Here is a 25,831-nt window from a genome sequence, read left to right as displayed (position 1 = left end):
AAACTGCCAAGCCGTTTTGATTTTGTTGTAAAAACGAAAAACTGACTGATTAGCTCAATTACTTAATCCATTTTACTTTTGTAGCTACTATTATTTGAAATGAATTTCTTCCTAGCGAAACACTAAAATTAAGCGCGACTTTTGAGTATTACGTTAAAATCTACCAACCCGGATTACCCCTCCGCTTTATAGCAGTGTTAGTTTGCGTTACTCCGTCTGAGAGCAATAAATTTGTGAGAAAATTGCTCTTTTGAACATGAATCTTCTCCCTCGTTAAGCCTTTATGCTCAAATTTGTGAGCCGCAGCATAACGAGTTTGCTCAACACCATTAAGTATAAAGTTAATGGGTGAAGGAAGTAAGAAATCATAAGAAAACAAAATCATAGCGAAAACGACAGAGCGAGTGAGATGGGAAAACTCTCCTCGCTCTTCGTTTGAATGTTTGCGTGCGGTGGGGCGCATGCTTTGTAGCGTTCCGATTGGTTGACAGTACGGCCAAGAAGGAAACCATGATGGAAATGTGTATTCGCTCGCAGTGGCCATAAATCGTTGCGAGATATCCAGTTTTCAGTTTGAGTTTGTCTGTCGGGCCGTTAACACAGCTCTTATTGGGAGCTCGGATTGTTGTTCTAATACTGGATTTTACAGTGGAGAGAATATATGTTTCATGTGTATCGAGTAGAGGTATATCCTAACAGAAGCAGCCTAGAGAGAATTTGTGTGGATATGGTGGAAAATAGCAGCTGAGTAGTGGAGTGAGAAAATTCTTGCACGGAGGTAGAACTCACTGCAATATAAAAGTATCGAAGCGTGTTGTTTATGGTAAAAGGATAATAAAATAACTGGATAACAGTGTTAGAGAGAGTGTTTGAAAAATTGTCAAAAGTAAAATACGATCATTTGTGCTGGATTTCTATAATTTTGGATACCATACCCAAATGGTGATATTAGAAGGTGCAGCAATGTTGCAAGTTGGAAATAATCAGTACCTTCAGCCAGATTACATGTCACCGCTACCGACGACGGTAAGTAAATTTCCTTTAAAGTACTTTTTCTGATTTTCCGATCTGCTAGTAATGACCTCACTAACATTTTCTATTACTATTTTTTTTTCGTTCCAGCTGGATGCTAAGAAAAGCCCACTAGCTTTGCTAGCCCAGACATGCAGTCAAATCGGTGCTGATTCCGGCAACATAACCGTGAAGTCACTAGTATCACCGTCGGAGAAAACGAAGAAACTATCTTCGTCCTCGGCGTCTTCTACCAACTCGATTGAGAATGGGCCAAATTCAGCAAATTCTCGTTCGCCGTCGGTGAAAACAGAAAAGTCCGATTCGTCACCTGAAATTAAGTTGGCGTTTAAGCCATATGAAATGAATGTGCTTACCACGAAGGTGAAGAGCGAAGATCGTCCCTCATCGAAAATGAGTAGTGGAAGTGATGTGCAAAACAATAATAGTGTGAGCCATATAAACCATAATGAAATTAAGAAAGATTTGCGCTCGTCATCGCGCGGTAGTGCTGAATCTCCTGGGCGCGCGGGAAGTGTACACATGAAGAATAATGAAGCTAGTGAAAATGGGAAAAGTTCACCAGAGGGTAGTAGTAGGAAAACCAGTTCACCTAGCGATCGTGACAAAACATCTTCCAGTCCGGTTGTGCGACCGGGCCCAGACATGTTCCCAGGAAAAGATATGCAAGGGTACAAAGCCGGTTCGTATAGCATCAACCCAATGACTGGAATGCCTTCACCATCGGGAATCGATCACACTAATCCAGCGTTTCGGCCCCCATTTGCTGGTGCATTTAGTCATCACCATGCCGCTATGTTGGCCGCTGCTTATCCTGGAGCAGCCGCGGCAGCAGCAGCTGCTGGAGCTAATCCATACCTCAGTTACACTCGTGTCAAAACTCCATCAGGTGGTGAAACGCTAGTTCCAATTTGCAAAGATCCATATTGCACCGGATGCCAGTTCTCAGCTCATAACCACCAGATGATGATGGGTGGACAGTGTCCGGCGGGATGTACTCAGTGTGATCACCAAAAATATAGCTTGGCCATGGCAATGGGTACTTTGCCACCAGGATATCCGTACCCACCGGCGGCGACGCAACCTGGTCGTCCGTATATGTGCAACTGGGTTGTCGGAGATTCGTATTGTGGCAAACGGTTCAACACCACTGATGAACTTTTGTCACATTTACGTACGCACACAGCAAACTTATCCGATCCAGCGGCCCTGGCCCTCCAACAACAGTTGATGCCACTGAGTGGTATATTTCCACCTTCATCTTTACATCGAGGCTACCCAAACCCTCCACTAAGTCCGCTTTCTGCAGCCAGATATCATCCTTACGTCAAGCCCGGAACGCTTCCGGCTGGTCTACCTGGTTCCCCGTATGGAGCAGCATTTAATCCGGCCGCTTTCGGACAGTACTACTCTCCATATGCTGCGGCCCTCTATAGCCAGCGAATGGGAGCTGCTGTTCATCAGTAAAACATCTAACCAATCGGAATGCCGTGGTGTTATTTTCTATAAATCTGTGATATTAACCTTATTCTATCGCAAAAATGGAATAATAAAAATGAAACGATACCGATAGCATCAGACATTGTTTAGTTTGTTTAAGAGCAGAGCATGTATCGTGGCTGTAAAACTGGTTTCAAGATTTTCAGCGATCCATAAGTTATTTGAAATGAAACAAAAAACCAAATAGACACGTTCTTAAGACTAGTTTGACGCCATGGTTTTCAAATGAAACTTTCAACGTCATACGGATCATAGTGCAGAGAAAAGTTAAGCTTTTGTAGCGCATTCAGAAAGTACCGACGGCATTTTGTTCTCTTGAGTTAGAGATTAGGCAGTGCGATCTTCTCCAATAACAAAAAAGTTCCGACGTGAAGAATGCAAAATTTATTTTAAGCCATGCTTTCAATCCATAGTACACTTTCATTTTGTTCTAAATTGTTGAAAAATTGATATGGATAAAGGATTATGAGGAGAGATACGTTTCAATAAATGTTTAGTGAATTTTCATTGCCAGTGTCTGCAGAAATTCTGTACAGTCGAAACAAAGTTTTAGAGTCGATAAAAACTATAAAATCTGAAGTATCAAGCCGCTAAAAATTTATCAACTATCGTAAGGTGTACGAAAATAAAGACACGAATAAATAAATGATTTTGTAACAAAACTGCAAAATAATACTGAAACTGTATATTAATACACATTTCTCAATTAGCACCTTGTGCCCCATAAACGGAGCCGCCGTCGTTGTCATGATGTTGTTATGAGCTCCGCCGTTTGGTTACCATTTCCGCTTTTTGCGTTCGTTTTCCACTTACTGGATTGCCTCCCGCTGTCACAACTCTGACTTTCTATCTACTTTTCAATGAAATTTGTAGCCGCAGTGTCATGTGTCGCCAGAGTTGCCAATGTTCCAGTTCAAACTGGACTCTTCCAGTTTTTTTAAGTGATCCAGTCAAACAGTTGAATTCCAAAATCTTCCAGTTTTCTTCATATGTTTGCCAGTTTCATCCAGATTTTTTATTCACTTAAGCTCCAGCTGGTTTTAGAAAAAAAATTTAAAAACGTTAATTTTTTATATTCTTAACGGCATTTTCAGTATTTTCTTCTCGCACGAAACACGGCCAAATTAAGAACTGCATGGCGGGGTTGAGATAAAAGCAAACTAATAGGTTTTATCAGATCAAGAAAAAAAATCTTCAATTTATTCTTTGTTGCGTAGCAGTTTGAAAATTTTTGGAAGAATTGGATACCAAGCGAGAGCGAACTCAGAAATAATTGAAATTGTTGCAACAGTTCTTTTGTTAAAAGTTAAAGTAATTGAAAAAAGTTTTTTTTCTTTATTTTGAGATAGATTGATTGTGCAATTTTAATTTTGCTGCTGTTAACGCAAATTTTTCAGTTCATAATTTTTATAAAATGTAAGCTCGAAACAAAACAAAACAGACTCTGCATTTAATCACAGAAAAGCTCTTTCATGATTAATTTTTTTTGTTTTTATTTTTTCAATTTATTTGGAATCCAGTTTTTTCCAGTTTTTTCTTCAGCATTCTTCCAGTTTAACCAAAAATTTTATTGGCAACTCTGTGTGTCGCCGTCTGTTGTTGATACTAGTACCCGGTTTGCTTGCTGCTCCGTTCCGTAGCGCAATATAAAACACTTAAATGAGACACAAGAAACAATAAATATTTCTGTTTCAGACTTTCCGCTTACATGGCGTCATGCTCCTCCAGTAGTGAAATCTCATGAAACTATCGCGGAACGACTAAGTGGTGCGCCGAATTCCCCGCGTGGCACAACCTCCCTGGATAATACCCGATGCGCACAACCAACCGAGATACCAGTCAAAACATTAATCACCCGCACGACGAGAGAAACGTCAGGCGAAACTGAAATTTATGTGTAATTATCTTCGATTTTACAGTCGCCTTTTTTCGCTTTCTGTGATGACTTGTATTTCGCATGGATGTAACTTTGGCTGGTCAGTGTCAGGAGAAACAAGAAACGGAAATTCTTAGCGAGAACTCCAAATCTGTTTGACACCAGGGCATTTGAGAGATCGATGCGATCAAGCAAATGACACTATAATCACCTGATTAAGTGTTTTGAAAAATTACGCATCAATTATCAAATTAGTTCAATTCTTTTTCGGTTTTTTCATCCGTTGTTTTGGTTTCGCTGGAACGGACTAGTAGGAGTGGATGAATCCCTTTGCGGAACCGTTTGCATGCTGATTCGGCAAACACTGCATGAATTATCAGTTGTACGTGCTGCTATTTTGATTTTTAATGTTTGGCACATGCTAACGAGATGTTTTTTGGCATTGAACGAATGTTCTGTGAACGTATACAATAGGCTGTATGTTATATTGCACGAATTTCCGATTCTAACAAATAAGCCTAACTAATTTCTCAAAAATCGAGCAACCATTTTAATCGACCATTTTTGATTTGGCTGAAATTCAAAAAGATGCCATTTTGTGCTATTGTTTTTTTTTCTAATCACGAATCGCTTTTGAGAAACATTTTTATTTCAAATCTATAAAATATTGGCTAAACATTGGTGTTTGTCCGATCATTAAGAAATGAGAAGCAAAAAGGTTCATTTTCCAGAAAAAAATACTACTAGAACGTTTGGTTTGATTGGTATAAAAACTTCAGTTTAGCTGTAGACAGTAGATTTGACCTTCCAGAAAAAATATACATCGTGGGACGTTATTTTTATACAAAAGTATAATTATAAATCATTGATACAAAAATATAATCATAAATTTATTATCTCAGAATACTCACTTTTTATGAATTAATTTTTTCTGTAAAAAGTCCATATTATAAGCTACCCAACTGTTCGCCCAGGCTTGATAGAAGAAGAAAGGTGGTAGCTAAAAGTCTACATTAGGCTGCCAGAAGGAAGTGGGAGATTGTATACATAACATTTTTACCATTCCACTTCTTTTGCCGAATCATGTTAGAACGCATGAATTTGGAGAAAGTAAAAAAAACATGAGTTTTGAGAGAGTCAAAATAATCATTATTAGGAATGAACTGAAGAATGTTGTTTCAGTAAGCTTCAGCTTCGGGGGAACTATTAGTTTCGGGACGCTCAAAAAATCATGGTTCATTTTCGTGAGCCACTTCATTTGAACGGCTCGCACATCTCTAACATTACTTCAACGGTACCAGTTTTCTGAAAAATATTACCAATACCAGTAAATCACCATGACGATACCAACACCGGGTGGTATCTTATAAGGGTAATAATTTCTAGCCACATTGAAAATACGCTGGAGAGCATTAATTTTCCCGGTTTCCAACAAAATCAAAAGTTCGCACAACATTGATATGGTATCGCACCATTGAATGTTTGCATGTACGAATGACCAATCTTCATTTTTGACAAAAATGCAGATTTTAATCTGAATAAGCTTTAAAAAACTGCTGTTCCTGCTTCTTCTGTGAAAAAAAATTTCTTACGAGAAAATTACAGTAACAATCAGTAAAAGAATTTATTGAGACGGAACAAACGAAACCATGGGTTAAAATATGGTTCCAAGTTAAGGTACTTATAGCACAGAATTTGTGCAACGAGTCAGAACATGAATGTTTTAGCATGTTCTGTACTTTGGATTTTATTCTGTTGTAATAGCTCTTACCATGATTTCTGAGTATGAATTCATAATTATTAATATTGCATTGCTTGTTTGCCATTTTAAAAATATTCTGTTACTTTGTTTTTCATTAGATATGCTGTCTTTGCTTATAATATGAATCCAATCAATAATCAAGTTATAAAGTACGACACTCTATCTAACTAAAACCACTGGGTTTATCGTAACAGAGAAACTCTTCTTCTTCCCTAATCGAAAGGTCATAAACGGCAAATATTGTAGATAAACTATTTGGAAGACATCAATCATCTTCGAATAGGGCGGGGGCCTAGCGTGGTTGTAACGTCTCCGCCAACCACGCTCGGCGCCTGGGTTCGAATCCCAACGCCGACATAGGTGTCGATGGTTGTGGGGTGGCGTGATCCACTCACAACCAACCCAACTGGTCTAGATTCAAGCCTAGCCAACACCGGGAGATTTTCTGAGGCGAAAAATCTCTGGGATCACGCCTTCCATCGCATGAGGAAGTAAAGCCGTTGGCGCCGGTCTGTTATTTAACGGGTCGTGAGTTAGGGTCCTGAGTGGAGTCGCCTCCCTGGGCGTCGGTGATTGGCACAACAACAGTGGCGGAACTAGACCGACGGAAAATAAGCGAGAATAAAAAAAACATCTCCCATTTCAATTTGTAATTAGCGGGGGTGACTCTCCCTCAGCCAATGCAGTGTTTCATTTTTGCTCGCTACAATTTGGATATCAGTTGAACTCGAAACACTACTCTAATACTGATCTTAAGAACTAGTCGTCATATGTTCGAACTTCGGATCGGAAGAGACTATAGGTGCCAGTCTAGGATCAATTTATCTTAGCCTCGCAATTGTTAGCTGCAAAATATATGTCCACAAATTATGATAATTTTGAAAGCGGGTTGATAGTTCTACTTAGAATTGAGTCTATGGTGCACATGATTTGCACTTTGACACTTACTCTTACTTACGTTTTTTAATCTTAGTGCGATATATCATAGAGATCTTATGCCGAATCCAGGATAAATTCGTCTCCGTAAAACTTGTACTTGGGCTACTCGTCTCCAGTCGCCCCTCGCACCCGTTGATCGACCATCCTCGTCGATAGCATATATCTGAGGCGTGTGCGGGTTGCCTCGAAGTCGTCGGCCTCTACCCGGGTCTCTGCTGAAAATTATCTTTGGCAGTCGCATATTGACCATCCGTTCTACGTGGCCATCCCACTGTAACCTGCCGTATTTCATCAGCTAGACAATATCAGCGGGTTTGTACAATCGTACAGCTCGTGATTCATGCGCTTGTGCCACACTAGATTTTCTTGTTTGCCATTGAATATTGATCGCAAGATTTTACGCTCGAAGACTCCAAGCACATCCACGATTCATGTCCATAGAGCGACACCGAGTGGATCAGCGTCTTGTAGAGCGCAAATTTTAGGCTGATTTGTTAATTGCTCGATGTTTCCTGTCTGAGTAAAGGCCTCATCTACAGCTCAACGATTAACACCGATGTCATCCGCAAAGCCTAGAAGCATGTGAGGCTTTGTTACTATGGTGCCGCTCCTCTGCACGTCTGCCCTCCTTCTAAGGCTCTTTTGAACATCAAGTTTGAGAGCCTATTCCATTGCTTCAACGTCACAAACGCGTCCGATAATTCGCCTGCTTTCCTGACGCATGATGTGAAACCGTCGAGAATCGCTCGTATATAACTTTTTAGTATTGTTGGGATACCATGTTCAAGCACAATCTCCCACAACTAGCTGCGTTTCACTGAATCGTACGCCCCCTTTAAGCCTGTATCAGACTAACCGTTGCAGCGGTCAACCGCTACCGTTCCGTTCTTTTTTGACCAATCAGAACACAGCGGTCGACCGTCGCTTGTTGTTGTTGCAAAAAATAGAATCTTTTCTTTTTTTGCCGCCGACCGTTTCCAACGGTTGCCGGTTGCTGTCATTGACATGGCGAAGGCAAACGAATCTCTTCACACCTACACAACATCACATATAGAGACTTGACAAATGAAAATGTGTGCTTCTCTTTTTGGCACACACGACAGCCAGTCAAAACATTGATAGCACCGGCAACGCTGGTTGGCGATGTCAATTTTCGACCAACGCACACTGGCAAAAATGAACCCAAATTCCCACTATTTAAAAGCCGCTGGGCTGGATACCTTAAATATAGCATTTCTTATGTAAAATTGGTCAACAAATTGATTGGCGATGGTTTCATTTTGAACAGGGCACGGGAAATGGTCTTTTTCGTTTCTTTTCACCCTATTTTTGCGTATTTTTGGAAATATAGACCCTTTCCCGTGCCCTGCTAATAATGCTAAAAATGCTATATTTAAGGTATCCAGCCCAGCGGCTTTTAATTAGTGGGAATTTGGGTTCATTTTTGCCAGTGTGCGTGCGTTGGTCGAAAATTGACATCACCAACCAGCGTTGCCGGTGCTATCAATGTTTTGACTGGCTGTCGTGTGTGCCAAAAAGAGAAGCACACATTTTCATTTGTCAAGTCTCTATATGTGATGTTGTGTAGGTGTGAAGAGATTCGTTTGCCTTCGCCATGTCAATGACAGCAGCCGGCAACCGTTGGGAATGGTCGGCGGCAAAAAAAGAAAAGATTCTATTTTTTGAAACAACAACAAGCGACGGTCGACCGCTGTGCTCTGATTGGTCGAAAAGGAACGGAACGGTAACTGTCAACCGCTACGACGGTTAGTCTGATACAGGCTTTAGTGTCTATAAACAAATGATGTGTCTGAAAGTAGTGTTCTAGAAACTTGTCCAGGATCTGTCTTAAGGTGAAAATACGTGCTGATAGACACAGGGTTGGAATTTAAATTACTGCTTTGCTCAAGCCTTCCAGCTTTTTTGAAGAGTATTAAATATTTTTGACATTTTGTGCAAATGAGGAGTTGAAATGCTACCGAATTTAAATTTGCACATTTAGAAACGGCATCACTGAGCAAGATCAGTACAAAAACTATGCGGTGCCAAAAAGTTTAGAAGGTCAGAGTGCATGCAGATTAAAATACCATTTCATTTTTAGTTCTAACGCAAAATGAGAAAATATTAAATCGATTCGTTTATTTGTTTTTTCCTGAGAAGGACAATTGTTGTCCATAGCGCTTTTCGCTTTAGCGCTTTAGCTTTATAGTGTTTTCGGAACAGTAGTATGTATGAATGACCCGTAAATTTCAAAACTATAATTGTTTAAAGGTATGATAAGTTCACTATAATAAAAATAAGAAATTAAGAGATTAGAGGAATGGTTTATTTGGCAAAATTAATATAAAACTCGCTGAACAAAAAAAAAAAAATCCTACCTTCACTAAGTACAAAGTTATAAGCATATTACTTGCCATATACTTAAAATTGAGTTTTTTTTGAACTTGACTTTCATTACTTGCATTTTACAACAAAACGTTGGGGCACACAAAACACACATTTTTGTCAGAAGCCATATATGTGCCAACGAAAGCATCGCATGCTACAATCCTCTTACAGCAAAATTAGTGTCCAACGTGCCAGCAATGTGTACAGAAAGCTGAACTGGGCTTTATCAACAAGCTTCCAACGTAACTCGAAAAGTTTCTGGAATTTTTTTAACAGTAAACGAAAAGATTCTACGGTGATGTGCAACGTAGTCTTCGATGATGTTGAAGGAATATCTCCTGCTAAATCTTGCGAGCTCTTTGCTAAATTGTTTGCATCGGTGTTCGACGAAATTCTTGCTTCTGAACAAGAAGCTGAGTCTGTTCCATCAGACGTTTCTGTGGACTACATGAATCTAACGTCGTTTGAGGTTACTCCTGCAATGGTTATCTCCGCTGCAATCGTTCATGTTTCCCGTATTCAAATCAAATGATCAGCACGGTTTATGTGACTGGGAGACCTGTTACCACGAATTTGTTGGACTACACCAGCACCTGTATTACTGCAATGAAGAACAAAACTTGAGTTGATGTTATCTACACAGCTTTACAGGCGGCTTTCGACAAAATCGATCACAATATACTGTTGGCCAAAGTGTCTCGTCTTGGATCTTCTTCGTGGCTGGTGTCGTGGATTAGGTCTTACCTGACTGAACTTTGTGTTATAGTTGACTCCTGTCAAATATCTTAAATACCAATATAGTACACTTAGGTGAAATCATGAAGACAAATTGAAAATGACAGAAGCGTTAGTCACCTTTTCGACCGCTAGGTGCGCCACTTCTGATTTTGTTCTACACGACATGCGAAAAAAAGTAACTTTTGACAATAATATTACCCTAATGGGTACACTGAAAAAAATGCACATATTATTGTGAAGTGGATTCGGCCGAATATTTTATAATAATAAAGTTCGCCTATGTATGAGGCAATCCATGGGTGGTGTTCCACGGTTTGTACGTTTGTCGACCTCCCACAACATTTTGAGTTGTAAAATGGCGACTTCCGGTGACTGGAAAACTGCCGAAAATGACCAAATACCACCAAATATGGGTGTTTCTTTAACCAGAATGACGCTCAGAGGCCAGAAATTGTCTCCAAATGCCAGTTTGAAATCCAAGAAGGCGACTTACGGTTTCTGAAAAATAGCCTGAATTGACCAAATACCACCCAATATGAGAATCACCGGATCCAGAATGATACAAGAAGCTAAAAATTTTACTCAGACACAAGTTCGAATTGTAAAATGGCAACCTCTGGGAAACAACGGAAATAACCTAATACTACTACATATGGATATGTCCGTAATCGAAATGATGTAACGAAGCCAAGCATTGACCCTGGACACCATTTTGAATTCGAAGATGACCACTTTCAGTTTCTGGGAAACAACGAAAATAACTGAATATCATCCAATATGAGTGTTTCCGGATTAGAGGTGATGTACTAAAGGCAAAAGTCGAGTATGCTGTCATTCCGATAAAACCAATAATTTCAAACGATGTAAACAAATAGCAAGAAATCAATGAATTTGGAATATTGAAAATTATTAAATTAAACACAAAAATAGGCGGGACGAAGTTTGCCGGGTCAGCTAGTAAAGACATAAATATGCTGGTTAAAGCAAAGCTCCAAGTGATGAATACGAAGATTAGAACTCGAGAGCAAAAAATTCGGAGGGATGAAAAAAACAAAAAAATACTTTCAAAACGAAGAAAACTAAACATTAAATAATAGTTCTTGAATAACAGTTGTTATCACTAATTATGTTTGTTTTGTTAAATATCTTTTATATATAATAAAATAAAGCTTTTAAACCAATTACAACATTACATGTATCCATACTTAAATTGTTAAATTGATAGAACATTCAAGTGTTATCTAAGCTAAAAGTTGCACAACAACCATATACGACTATTGACAACCATTGTGCGGTTTCTCCTTTTCTCTTTTCCACGAGGTAATTAAAACATTCATTTGTGGCCTGATTATTGAGCTTGAGCTTGACGGCCGCACATTTTGTAGTTGCTTCCCGTGATGGATCTGAGCAAGTGAAGTTACACAGGGAACCACGTATACAGCAACTTGGGATTAGGGTACCATTTACACGTCTTGGCCTGATTATTTGAATATTTCTTCTTCGTGCCTCGATAAGCTACATCTATTATATTATCAATATTTTACTCCCGGAATGGCGTTAGTTTTACATACAAACAATATACGCACGAAATCTGCAACATATTTTTTATAAACAAACAATATACGTACGAAATCTGCAACAAGTAATTTTTTTCACATGATTTGAGGATTTTTCTGTGAAAGTATGAAATTGAGTCAACTAAATCTAAATTTGAGTAAATTAAGTTTCGTGTGTGAAATTGTTGGTACCACGCTCACAGAAATTCAACAACAATGCACAGTGGTACAGTGAGGCAATGTAGGCGGACATAAGTTTTTCGATGCGATTTTGTGGTGTTAGAGTAAATTTTTTTTCTAAGAACTTGTTTCTTATATTTAGTCTATTTTTTATGTGCAAATGAAAATTAGGGTGGTCCTGAAATCGACTAAATAAAAAAACTAACTTTTTCATTTGCAGAAATAAATGTATGCATTCATCGGCACAGTTGTAGATCGCAACTTTCGGTATTTCTTCAAAATATTTATACAATATTTGTTCTTTCAAATGATACCAAAATTTATTATCTTATTTGCCCTAAACGGAGACATCAGTATTTTAAAAGGGCCTATTTTTAAAATAGAAATAGTGAAAACTTTCCATCTGTACAATATATCGACAATGTTTTTTCGTCAAAATTGGCGTATTTTTGATTAAAGTTACCGAAGAAAATTTTGTTTATAAATTTGAATTGAAAAAATAGAGCGAAAAGACTGTTTTTGGAAACCAAATTTAATGTCTACAAAAAAGTTTTTTTTACAAAGTTACTTAGAATTAGTTGATCTACTAGTTTGCCAAAGAATGTTTACAATTATTTATGCAAATGAAAACAAGTTAGTTTGTTTTTATTTCGTTGATTTTAGGACCACCCTGAGTTTTATTTGCACATAAATAGAGGGCTATGTATAAGAAACAACTTTTTACAAAAAACTATGGCTTTAAACCGCAAACCAAAATCGCAACGAAAAGCTCATGTCCGCCTAAATTGCCTTACTGTACCACTGTGCAATGAGTTTAATTACCTTTCTCACCACAAGAGGGGGTGTTCCCTGTCTGTCTTCACGGAAATATATGGGAAATTCGAGAGTGAACTGTATTGTTATTTTAAGATATTTGCTCCTGTGTATCTTCGAGCTTCTGCAATTCAACCGGAATGCCCCAAGGCAGCAACTTAGGTTCGCTATTGTTAACGCTATTTTTCAAAGACGTTGCTTCGAAATTGCATCTGGGTTGCAAACTCATCTACGCCGATGACTTGAAAATATATTTGGTGATTCGTTCAATTGCGGACTGCCACTGTTTGCAGAACTAGCTGGATCTTTTCACGGACTGGTGCTCTGGCAACAAAATAATCGTGAGCGTAGCAAAATGCTCCGTCATGACATTCCATCGCTAAAATCTACTTTATTTGATTATTGCATCAACGATATTTCACTCCGAAGGATTGAGAAAATGAATTACTTGGGGGTCGCTCTGGATCCAATACTATCATTCAGCAACCACTACATCTCGATAATTACCAAGGCTAATCAACAACTTGATTTTATTTCGAAAGTTTCCAAAGATTTCAAATACCACAAAAAATCAAAATAACGGTCGCCAAATCTTACAAAAAAAGGCTTCAATGATCCATACTACTTGAAGTCCTTGTGTTGTGTGCTGGTGAGATCAATTCTTGAGACCGCTTTTATTCTCTGGAAGCCTGTAAATAAAATTGAAGGTGTTCAGCGAAGATTTATCCGGTTGGCCCTAAGTCACCTTCCTTGGTGAAATCCTCTAGTTCTTCCTGAATACGAAAACCCATACAGACTTTTGAACATGGACATATTTGAAAAAAGGCGTAAAACTCAATAGGTGTTATTCGTCGCGAAGTTGCTCAGTGGATAAGTTGACTCTCCTTGATTTTATTTTATTTTTATTTTCCTGTAGAGACTTTCTCACTTCGACTAGAATCGTTGATATATTGTGAGATATTCTCGAGTGTCTCTAGTATCCCGCACTTTTATTATTAGAAGTGGCATGCTTATTATTATTTTTTATCAGTGCTTGTGTGTAATGTGATGTTACCCTTCCTTTTATACGCTCACTGTTCTACTATAACGAGCCTCATTCCTCCTGCCAAATATCACCAATTTTAATTTTCTGGAGAAGTTTCGTCGAGCGTGCTTCTGGCCAGCCTTAATAATAAGAAAGATTTATTTTGTTAAGAGGAAGTCATGCAAAGGTATTGTAGATTTCAGAATAAAGGAAAGGAAACTGGAGAGGAGCCTCAACGTCCTCTCCGGTACCGGTCACTGCTGCAGGGAAGATTCCACCGTACTCCCTATGCATATGATGCGGTGATACCCTCGATGATCCGCACTTTAGAGCTTATGAAGGATCGCTTCGACTTCAGTGTAACTTCTAGTCGCTCTAGAAATAAGATTGCACGTTCAACAATTTTGTAAATTTTTGTGTATTCATTAAGACACTACTCATATCAAATGAAATACAGATAAATACAAATACAAATCTCCAGGACATTTCCTTACAAAGTTATAGAATATTTTAGTTTATTTACATGAGGAACGTATAGGATAAAAAGGGGCAAGTGGATAACGTTGAGAACGCATAGAACTAAAAGCGAGTGATTTGGGACAACTAACATTTATAACAGTTTGTACAATTTGAGTTAAACTTGAAGGAAAAGTATTGACATCATGAGCCCACTTGCCCCTTGTTAGCCTGCATGGGATAGAACCGACCAAAAACAGCTATCATTGCTATATATACTCAAGAACGTAATCGAGAACGGGGTCTACAATGAATTATGTAGAATTGTGTCCACAATGAATTGTGTAGAATATTTCTATAAAATCGGTTTCTCAAAATTCAAAGTCTTCCAATTGCAATATACTTTGGTTCGATCCTAAAACAGAAGTTTAACATAAACATTTTTATCGAGTACTTCTACTTCCATTGTTGGTATTAAATTTGATCAACCCATATTTGATTATGAAATGAGAAATTTGGCGACAGATCGCGTATCATTTATTTATTTCCGGTAAATTAAACTCGCAAAAGAGTACATATCTTGAAATAATAATGAAAACAATAGCTTCAATAAACTGGAGAAGCTGCTGCCAATCAATCACGAGCTCACTTGCTGTTCGCATATTGTATCTGACTGACGAAAATTCAGATTGAAAACCGTTAACATCAACCAATCAAAAGCTCGCTTCCTCTTTGCTCGATTTCGGTCGCCTGCTGACTTACTACATAGAGAGAATGTGCGAAAATCAATCGCCTATTCCGTTCTGATGGTCGTGACGTGTAGACGTGGCTTCGAACTGCGTACGGCATTCGATTCGAACCGCAACTGCAATGTTTATTATATATTAATGTATGGGACTACTTTGGAAGCTTTTTGCTTCACTCTCATGCAAAACCTACCAAAAACCGACCGCTGCTGCTGTAGTGCATAAGGAATCGCATTATATCGTTATCAATCGCTCGTTTATTGTTCTAGCTTTAGAGTGGAGCGAAAAACCTGCCGAAAAAAACCTCTGGCGAAGTGATACCACAACCTAAAATGTTTATTGTTTATTTTACTTGATTTTTGCAGCTGTTTGACCGGAGAAAAATAAAGAAATATTATTGTATTTATAATCAATATGTTTCTACACAGCGTTAAAAAACTTTAGTTTAGTTGTTTACGCATACGTGCAATTATAAAATCAAACATAACCTATCCAAATTCATTATAAAATATAAAGAATAGATTTACTTCTTACAAAAAATAATAGCTCGTACTCATAGTAGTTGAAAAAGCTATCTAAGTTAGACTAACTGATTTTGCTTTTTGAAATTGTTACACCTCAAATGAAACTTATTTTAGTTCAATACATTTGGCATATTTAACAAGAATTCCAACTTCCAATGATAGTACAACAATCAGCCTAAATCTGGCTAAACGCTGCAGAACTCCATTAAAATAATCAACCTACCAGTACTATACGAACAGATCTCTCTCTGGACAAACCGAAACATTGTGGTTTAAATAATAATTCACTATTATTATTATGCAATTTAACATTGTTCTTATTAAACGACAGCTGTTGGGCCGGGAGCGTCCCACACCGTTATGACCCAGAATGGGTGACCGATGGCGATTGTTCCGTTCAACATCAAGTGACCGACCGGGTTATGACTACACCATTTGTCGTCGTTGTCCGCCTCCAGGCAAGAACGTACGTGTGCTCTTCCTCCGGTTCTGCAGGCTAGCGCTAGACTATTAGTACACATTCTGTCTGAACAAAGCGGGACGGGGAAAGTCGAAAAGAAAGCAGGACATCAGCTGTGCTATGTCTGCGGGCTGAACTTTGGCGACGGTTTGCAAATCTGGCTACGCTCGATGATCCGGTCGGGAGGCGAGGGTAACGGAATTTGCGGGCAAAATAGTTTTAAATGGAGTAGGGTCATGGGACAAATGAATACTTGTTGCAGCTAATCGAGAAAGTGCTTTATCTAGATTGGTACGTGAATAAAGAATCCGATTGCCGTAATTAGAAAACTGCTGTCGGAGGTTCCTAACAAGAGGTTGAGCATGAGATTGGAATTAGAGAGTACCGTTTCAGAGGATGGCTTTTTGAAATGAACCGTTCGGTAGATAATCGAAAAATAAATGGTGACGATATTTTACTTGCATCATGACTGTTTTATGTTCGATTGAAATTAACAAAACATTATGGATATTGATAAGATTTTGATTTGTTGCAAGCTTAAGTCTATTCAATGATAAGTAGTGAAAAGTCGTGCTGTGAGTAGTGGTACTATATTAGTTTCAGTTTAAAATGTAATTGAAGTATTGTCAATTCCTTTTCTCAATTTGAAATATTAAATCCTTTTTTTTTCTCGAAAATAGAGTGAGAAGTTGCACATATAATTGCCGCTTAAAAATAAGTTATTTATATGAAATCGTAAGCCTCCACCTCACATACATTAAAATAATAAACAAATGCGAAAAACTTAACGGGTTCGAAAGCTATTCGTTAGCTGGTATTATATAACTAGCTAGCTGAAAATAACACGAGTTTAAAGTTTTAGTGTATTAATAAAATAACTCTGACCAGTGGCGTTGTTTAGAGGTCAGCCATTATGTTATAGTATAAAAAGTATGAATATGCTTGATGCGACATGATCACCACTGCATAAAACGTCCAAGCTAATCATATCTAATACCTCTGTGTCGAGCCCATAGCTGCCTTCTAGTGGGCAATATTTTTTCAAATTATAATCTTTATCCATCCATCATTCATCATATATCGTCCAAACACGACATCCGTCAGTCAACATAAGTCCACCGCAACCACGCCTGCCCGCACACCTTCGCCTGCCCCATTCCATTTGTCAGCATATATCATAGTTTTTCCTCGTCTCATGCTCCGTGTGCTCTAATTTGTACCTCCACCACTGTCACTGATGGTGTCACATGCATCCATCTAATTCACTGTCATCACGCAGCACCAGCGGGAAACAGGAAAGTAAACATTGTGTCACTCTGGCACAGAGAACCTCAGTTGATCCAACTAAAGTTATGTGAATACTTTGTTATACAATCAAATCATTTAAGTTTTGTTTTTGATTGCGATGCGGTGGTAAGTAAAATATTTAAGTATAATTACCAACATCACTGTTAAGGTAACGCTATTTCTTTCTTTTCTTCTTGATGCTCAATTTTACTGATCTTGAATTGCGAACTACGGTTAAGAAAGAATGACCAGTTTGTTTTTTCCAATTCATCGGGATCTATGAAAAAAAAATATAATATAGAACTTCTGCTAGAAAGTTAGAGAGTAGTGTTCAACTCATGGCTGCCTTTAGGATAGTTGACAGAAACATAGTTTCTTCTAGTCAACTTTGTCGATGTTTCTCAATCCTTCAAGGAGATGAAAAGTGATGCTTTCACATCCCAAATTTATGCTTAGAGGGGGGTTGCAGGCGAAACTGAGTACACTAAGATCGCTTTTTACGCGTTTTTTACGCGGCTTTTTTTACGCGGATTCCGGAATTTACGCGTTTTTTTACGCGGATTCCGGAATTCACGCGGTTTCTTTTACGCGGATTCCGGAGTTTACGCGGTTTTTTTATGCGGATTCCGGAATTTACGCGGTTTTTTACGCGGTACTTTTTTTTGCGCGGATTTCGGTTTCTCTCCACTCGGATTGCAGAATTCACGCGGGTTTTTTTACGTGGATTCCGGAATTTACGCGGTTTTTTTACGCTGCACGTATCCCCCGCGTAAAAAGCGAATGAAGTGTATTTTTCATGGTCATAGTTTTTTTTAACTCTACACTAATTGTCTAAAAGGGTATATGCATTTTTGCATACAGTTTATATTTAACCCTCTAGTGCTTAAGCCGGTCTTGAGACGGGCTTCATAAAATCACTATAAATCTTAATTAAATACCTCAAAAATATATATAAAGATTTATAGTGATTTTACTGAGGCCCATCTAACGACGGACTTGGGCACTAGAGAGTTAAGTTATGAATCAGTTTACAAACAAACAAATATTACTGACCTCTGTTATGATATAGGCTTTATTCTAAATGTATACGTGTATATCAAATTGTTGGATTATAACTTGTCTCCAAAGTTCAATAATTCAAGATTAAGTTTGAAAAATCTCCCGGTGTCGGCAAGGATTAAATTAAAAATGGAAGGTTATCCTCGATCCCTACGGTAGCGACCATTTGCCTATTCTAATTTCAATCACTTACAGGTCAACTCGCACGCGACCGATTGATATTCCGTATGACCTCACATGAAATATCGATTGGAAGTTATACGAGGAAAAGGTTTCAGAAACTGTCGAGTCGATTCATCATCATTCACCACTTGAAAAATACAACCTCCTCGCGGGCTTGATTCTCGACGCCACGTTGCAAGCCCAAACGAAAAAATTACCCGGCGTAACGATTAAAGAACGGCCTCCCACTCCGTGGTGGGACAAAGAGTGCTCCGATGTCTACACGCAAAGATCCGATGCGTTTCTGACCTTCCGGGATAAAGACAAGGCCGACGACTTTAAACGGTGTTTGGAGCTTGATACCAAGTTTCAAAACTTGGCTAAAGCAAAGAAACGCAGTTATTGGCGTCGGTTTGTGAACGAAACATCGAGGGAGGCATCGATGAGCAGTCTTTGGAACACAGCCAGGAGAATGCGTAATCGGGTAACGGTCAACGAAAGCGAAGAGTCTTCAAATAGGTGGATATTTGATTTTGCCAGGAAGGTATGTCTGGACTCTGTTTCTGAGCAAAACATTGTTCGCGATGCGTCTCCGGATCACGGCGCGATAGAATCACCTTTTTCGATGACAGAGCTTCCAGTTGCCCTCCTGTCCTGCAACAATAATGCGCCTGGGTTAGATAGAATTAAATTCAACTTGTTGAAGAAACTACCCAGCTCTGCCAAGAGGCGCTTATTGAACTTGTTCAATAAGCTCCTGGAGCAAAATATTGTACCGCAGGACTGGAGGCAAGTGAAGGTGATCGCCATCCAAAAACCGGGAAAACCAGCTTCTGATCACAACTCTTATAGGCCGATTGCAATGCTGTCCTGTATCCGGAAATTAATGGAGAAAATGATACTCCGTCGTTTAGACCATTGGGTCGAATCAAATGGTCTACTATCAGATACTTAGTTTGGTTACCGCCGTGCCAAAGGGACGAATGATTGTCTTGCGTTGTTTTCAACAGATATTCAGCTGGCGTATGCTCGCAAAGAACAAATGGCGTCTGCGCTCTTGGACATGAGGGGGCTTTTGATTCCGTTTCTATTGACATTCTTTCGGGTAAACTCCACCGACAAGGATTTTTACCAATTTTGAACAATTTTTTGCATAATTTTTTGTCCGAAAAGCACATACATTTTACGCATGGCGATTTGGCAACTTTTCGTATTAGCTACATAAGTCTTTCCCAGGGCTCATGTTTAACCCTCTAGTGCCCAATGCCGCCATTTGGCGGGCTCCAATCAAACCTCTAAAAAGCTTCAATAGATACCTAAAAAGTGTTTATAATGATTCATAGTGATTTTACCGAAGCCCGTCTAGAAATAAATTTGGGCACTAGAGGGCCCTCTTCTTTACAACTTTTATGTAAATGACATTGCTGGATGTCTTGCAAATTCATGCACGATAAGACAACTTGCAGAAAACATCGTGGTTTCTGTTACAGGAGCCAAAGCTGCCGATTTGCAAGTACCATTGCAAGATACCTTGGACAATTTGTCTGCTTGGGCTCTACAGCTAGGTATCGAATTCTCTCCGGAGAAGACTGAGATAGTAGTTTTTTCTAGGAAGCATGAGCCTGCTCAGCTTCAAACACAATTAATGGGTAAAACGATTTCTCAGGTTTTGGTACACAAATATCTTGGTGTCTGGTTCGACTCTAAAGGCACCTGGGGTTGTCACGTGAGGTATCTGATGAAAAAATGCCGACAAAGACTGAGTTTTCTTCGTACAATAACTGGATCATGGTGGGGAGCCTATCCAGGAGACCTTATAAGGCTTTACCAAACAACGATATTATCTGTTATTGAGTACGGGTGTTTCTGCTTCCACACATTTGATCAAACTGGAGCGAAAACAATATCGTTGTTTGCGTATCGCCTTAGGTTGCATGCAGTCGACCCATACGATAAGTTTGAAGGTCTTAGCTGGAGTTCTACCATTGAAAACCCGCTTCTGGAGCCTGTCTTCTCATATTATTATCAAATGTGAAGTCTTGAACCGTCCTGTGATTTCAAAATTTTGAAAGGTTAAACGAACTTAATTCTCAAACCCGTTTTATGACATTGTATTTCAATCACATGTCACAACAAAATATTAACCCTTCTTCGAATATTTCAAATCGTGTCAAATTATCAAATATTTCTGATTCTACTGTGTGAAATCCCGGATTATTAACGCGTGCAGCAGATCCCTAAAATATTTTCCAATAAATATCGAAACATCAACTGCGACAATATGTTCTACACTGATGGATCACTTATCGATGGGCCCACTGGCTTCGGTATCTTCAATAACAATTTAATCGTCTCCCGATAATCCTGCTTCTTTTTACGTCGCAGAATTAGTTGCAACTCAGTACACCGAAGTATCGAAAAATTGCCCACGGACCATTATTCCATCTTTAGGGACAGTCTCAGTTCTATTGAGGCTCTCCGATCGATGAAAGAAGTTAAGCACTCTCCGTATTTCCTGGGGAAAATACGGAAACATCTGAGTGTTTTATCCGGAAAATCGTTTCAGATTACCTTAGCGTGGGTCCCTTCTTACTTCTCGATACCGGGCAATGAGAAAGCGGACTCTTTGGCTAAAGTGGGCGCAACAAACGGTGAAATTTATAAAAGACCAATTGCATTTAATGAATTTTTCCCATTTGTACGTCAGAACACGATCATCAGTTGGCAAAATTCTTGGACCAGAGGGGCAACTGGGAAGGTGGTTATATTCCATTATCCCCAAGATATCGACGAGCCCGTGGTTCAAGGGGTTGAATGTAGGTCGGGATTTCATTTGCGTGATGTCTCGGAATATGTCCAATCACTCTAGATTTGACGCGCATCTCCGTCGTATTGGGCTCGGGGTAAGCGGAAGCCTGTGGTGAAGGTTATCACGACACAGAGAATGTTGTTTGGTCATCCCCTGTACACCGTGATGCCAGGTCTGAATTAATAGCTTCCCTGCAGGCCGGAGGTAGACAGCCGGTTGTTCCTGTTCGGCGTCTAGGCGAGCCTTGACCAACCCTACATGTCCCTTAGGCGTCGTACACAAATTACGTAACGCATGAAGGGGGAGGGGGAGGTGGTTAAGTCTGCGTTACTCATTGTTACATAGGGAGGAGGGGTTGTAGTTGAGATCGTTACGTAACTGTGATGTTTGCTCAAAATTGCAAATTTTGAGGGGGGGAAAAGGTTGTCCAGCGTTACGTAATTTTAGGGGGAGGAGTCATATCGAACGTTACTTATCGTTACAAAGGGGGGGGGGGGGGGTCTTATATCTAGGTTTTTAGCGTTACGTAATTTGTGTACGAAGCCTTATATACGTTTTCCTAAAATCAATCCATGCCCCAGTCTAGTCCCATTACCTTCCACCTACATTCAATCGAACGACAAGAACACGTTTAGATCCCGGATTCAGAACCAGCAACTAGTCCCCGGATGATACTCTCAGGGCCCAAAGGATATATTTCAATAAACCAGTCCATAATATCTTGGCCCAGCGGAGCATGCTTATCTATGTAATCGAAAAACACCAAACAACAAACCAGTGCTTTTAATGAAAAACATCCTAGCTTTAAGTCAGATTTTATTTCAGCTCGTAGTCGGCAGCGAGGATAAAAAATTCGCTTTTAGTTTTTAAGTTACTTGAGAAAGTAAGACACTAGTTATAATTAGCGCCGTTAAACATTAATTGTATTTGTGCCGTGTCAAATAAATCGTATGTGAAGAAAAAAAATTTATTTGCTAATTTATTTTTCACAGTATATACAATGGTGTTGTGAAGAAAGACGTACATAATCCTACCTCAAACTGTGAGATAAATTGAATCAATTTCAATACCTCTTTTATGTCGCAGCAAAGTAGAAAAAAAGACCAAAAACATGTGAAGTTATGCTCAGTGGATCTGTCCTGCCCAATGCACAGTTTTTTTGTGATCATTGGGCAAAAAGTTAGTTTATGTTTATTTCGCTTGTGCCATTTAAACCCGGTTCCTTAATCAATGGTGACACAAAGCAACTCGTCCATCTCATAAACGGAAGGTTCTGCTGTTCAAAATAAAATTGTTACTTAGAGTTAGAAAATATTCTATTTTCCATTATAATCAAATGGTAGCACAGCCTAACCTTAGGCAGGTATGTGCTTCTCTCGCTCTCGCTGTCTGAATTCGACTTTTTTATCGAGCACAGACTTTACAGTCGACTGTCAGTTGGCAACAGGTAATGGAAGTGATGATAAAAATACATGGATCATGAAAGAATTGAAACAAGCCTACAGGGTGCGGTAATTGAAGTGCTACATTGGAACAAACAGATAAATTTATCAAAACAATAACATTTTATTAAAAGTAATCCAATTTCAATTAAAAACATATAATTTTTTGAGAATTCACTGGTCAAATTAAACTTGCTCGCTCTTGAGCACTCGCGCAGAGGATCAAGGAACGCAACGCATAAGGTCCACAGGTGCTCTTGTGATGCCGCCAGATGTCGCTTCTGGACTTTCACATCTTCATGTTTGATAGAACAGACTACGGCTTCAACATACCCCAGACGACGAAGTTCATAGGGCTCAGGTTCAGTGAACTCGCCGGCAATTCAAAGCTCGAAATAAATCCTAGAAAATGTTCCAGCAGTTTATTCTTGAGACTAAGTCTAGAATTTCTGTTGATAAGAGGATATAAACATTTTTATATCCTCTTATCAAAATGGGAAATGTGTTCAACTAGCCCACATTTTAAATCTTAACGGATAGCGCCTTAAACTATAGGAAAGGCCACAAACTATAGGAAAGGCTGACATAGAGACAATAATTTGTTTATAAATTTGTGAATTGTGTTTGTGAATTTGTGTCATCCTGACACTCGTGTAAGAATCGGGATTCGCCTGGATTCTTCGTGGTGAATAGAGTAAAAACACAAATTATCAAAAATGATAACTCTCATATACCTAACAGTGAACGTACAGCTTTTCATATGCCCCTGTTGCGGTGTAAAAAAGACTTGCCGAAAGTTTGTTCCAGTTTTAGTCGGAAACATACAGATTTTGAAATAATTTCACAACTTTTTTCATACAAAGCGAGACATTGCATCAATCATGATGAACACCAATTACCCTTCAGGTGTGATCATTTTTCGGATGCACTCCACTTGACACAACTGTGTTTCCCTCCGAGGAATCGCGACTATTTTCCCATTAATTGAAAATAAACATGTTTTGGTAAATGAAATGTGGCATCAACAGCTGCTCTGGCTCTCATCGTCTGTCTGTCTTTCCACCGGTACGTTTGTCTGTCTATCTTCGTTGTGCCGCGGCATTGCGGTGCGATGGTTGATTCGGTTCTCCTGTTATACTTTCTACACCGCCATAAGCCGCAACGTGCTTTTTTCCTACCTCACGGAGAGCTGTCACGGGTGGCTGTCTGTGTACGCTGTTGCACGTCGTATTAATTTTAAAAATTTTAACTCATGTCACGAATTATGAGCTGATGATATGCGGCTTGAGTCGTTTCACTGTCAACTGTTGTTGCTTCTGATGCTGTTATGCTGCTTATTCGTGTTTCCCGCTCTGCTTACTCGTCATTCTTGGGATGCTTCAAGCAAGAGTGGAGGACTCTGGGCGGGATGCCATTCAGCGTCTCGGCGAGCGATGGAAGCGGCGTTGGCTGACGGCGCGCTGGTGATGAAAAAAGTGTCATTTTCAAATTATGAAATGCTATATAACACGAGAAATGTCAAGCTAAAGACGTGCGCGGGGGAAAGGGAGAAGGGTTATACCGACGGGGTGAGTCAGATAGCTGGAGCAGAAAGAAATGTTCTCACAGTCAGATGCAGAGAAACGAGCGTATTTCTGGATATACACGATCTACCGACGGGCCCACCACCGTCTAGCAAACCAACAGCGCAGCTTCGGTAAAGTCGGGAACAGTTGTGTGCGATTTGTCAGCTCTCCGCTCGTACAACAGACAGGGTTCTCAATTGAGTTAGTGATTGTCGTTCCGGGGTTATACTGCTGGCATCGTAGCGTGTAATTGTAATGACTTACACGTTTTCTTTTGACACTTCTTGTTAGCTAATTGAACAGAGAAAGGTTTTCAACAGAAGTGTATGTTTGTTTTTGGATTTGTATCTGAATTGAATAATATACAATTTTTTCCCTTAATCATTGTTATGAATCGTTCCAAGAAAGAGACCATCGCGCGCTGATGTCACGATGCTGCTGTCAGCCTAATATATAATTGAAATGATTGAAATATAGCACATGATTTCTGTTTTGTTTTTCTATGATTGACATTATAAATTACTTCTTCCCGCTGCGCACCAGCAGTACTGATAACGTCTTCTAGCTAAACGATAAAACCCATTCAAAGTCGTCCGATTTATTTCACCTCGAAGAGTGAAGCGGAGCACTTTTTATCTTCCATCATAAAGGCAAGCTAAAAAATATAATTTATAACTTAATTGAGTCATAAATCTGTTAAAGTCTGATTTTTCCGCTTGATTCCCACCATGCAGTAATTTTTCAAACGAGCACCGTTTCTTCACGTGCAATCGACCAGGTGACGTATGTACCTACCCGTATACCAACCGGTATACTGTTCTGTTGCTCTTTATCGATGTGGTTTAATTTAAGGTTAGATAGATGCTCGAATTTGTAGCTCACGAAGTCGGATACGGTTCCGCTCGCGGAGCAATGACTTTCGGACGCCGTATTTTGTTGCTCATTGTTGCTCTTTATTACAGTCCATAAATTATCGTTTCGTTATGAAAATGATAAATTTCAACGGAATAAGGTAATGAATGAAAATGAAGGCGAGAACGCTTCGCTGAGAACAAATAACAGTGCAATAAGACCTTTCCTATTACAAATACTTTGAAGTATTCCAATCTCAATTATGTTGGTTTCTGCTGTCCGTTACTTGGATTCACAAACTCACAATTTGGGGTGGCATGTACCATCAACCTATGCCGATAGCAGGCAGACAATTTCCAGAGCAAGTATGCTTTTTAAGAAACTGAAATCCTTCCATTAGCACTTCACAATAAGTGCCTTTCCCTAAAATTATGGCTCAAAGGGTATCAGACGTAATTGCCAGCTCTGAAAAATCAGCTGCCTCAATTATAATGACAGGGAATGAAAAGTGCACGCCGCGACCGGACAGTTTAGGGCTTGTTCATATACGTATACACGAAAATTGCTGGAGGTGAGTAAATCTTGCCGTCCTGTTTTGATTGCTGTTCTTTTTCGCTGGCACACAGTCATTCCTGTTGTTAAGCTGAAATGAGTATGCGTT

At 39.3% G+C, this 25,831-nt stretch overlaps 1 protein-coding gene across 1 annotated transcript; it reads left to right on the top strand.

The window, feature by feature from the left end:
* The first annotated feature begins 565 nt into the window (after nucleotides 1–565).
* Nucleotides 566–3,213, top strand: LOC129730579 (zinc finger protein Noc). The gene is made up of 2 exons (XM_055690020.1): nucleotides 566–1,026; nucleotides 1,123–3,213. Exons 1-2 carry the CDS (start codon nucleotides 940–942, stop codon nucleotides 2,497–2,499), a joined length of 1,464 nt encoding a protein of 487 aa, XP_055545995.1. The 5' UTR covers nucleotides 566–939; the 3' UTR covers nucleotides 2,500–3,213.
* Nucleotides 3,214–25,831: the final 22,618 nt, after the last annotated feature.

Source organism: Wyeomyia smithii, chromosome 3 (assembly GCF_029784165.1).
Source record: "Wyeomyia smithii strain HCP4-BCI-WySm-NY-G18 chromosome 3, ASM2978416v1, whole genome shotgun sequence".
Lineage (NCBI taxonomy): Eukaryota > Metazoa > Arthropoda > Insecta > Diptera > Culicidae > Wyeomyia > Wyeomyia smithii.
The sequence above is the reverse complement of the archived record's forward strand: the minus strand, read 5'-3'. Positions and strand labels throughout refer to the sequence as shown.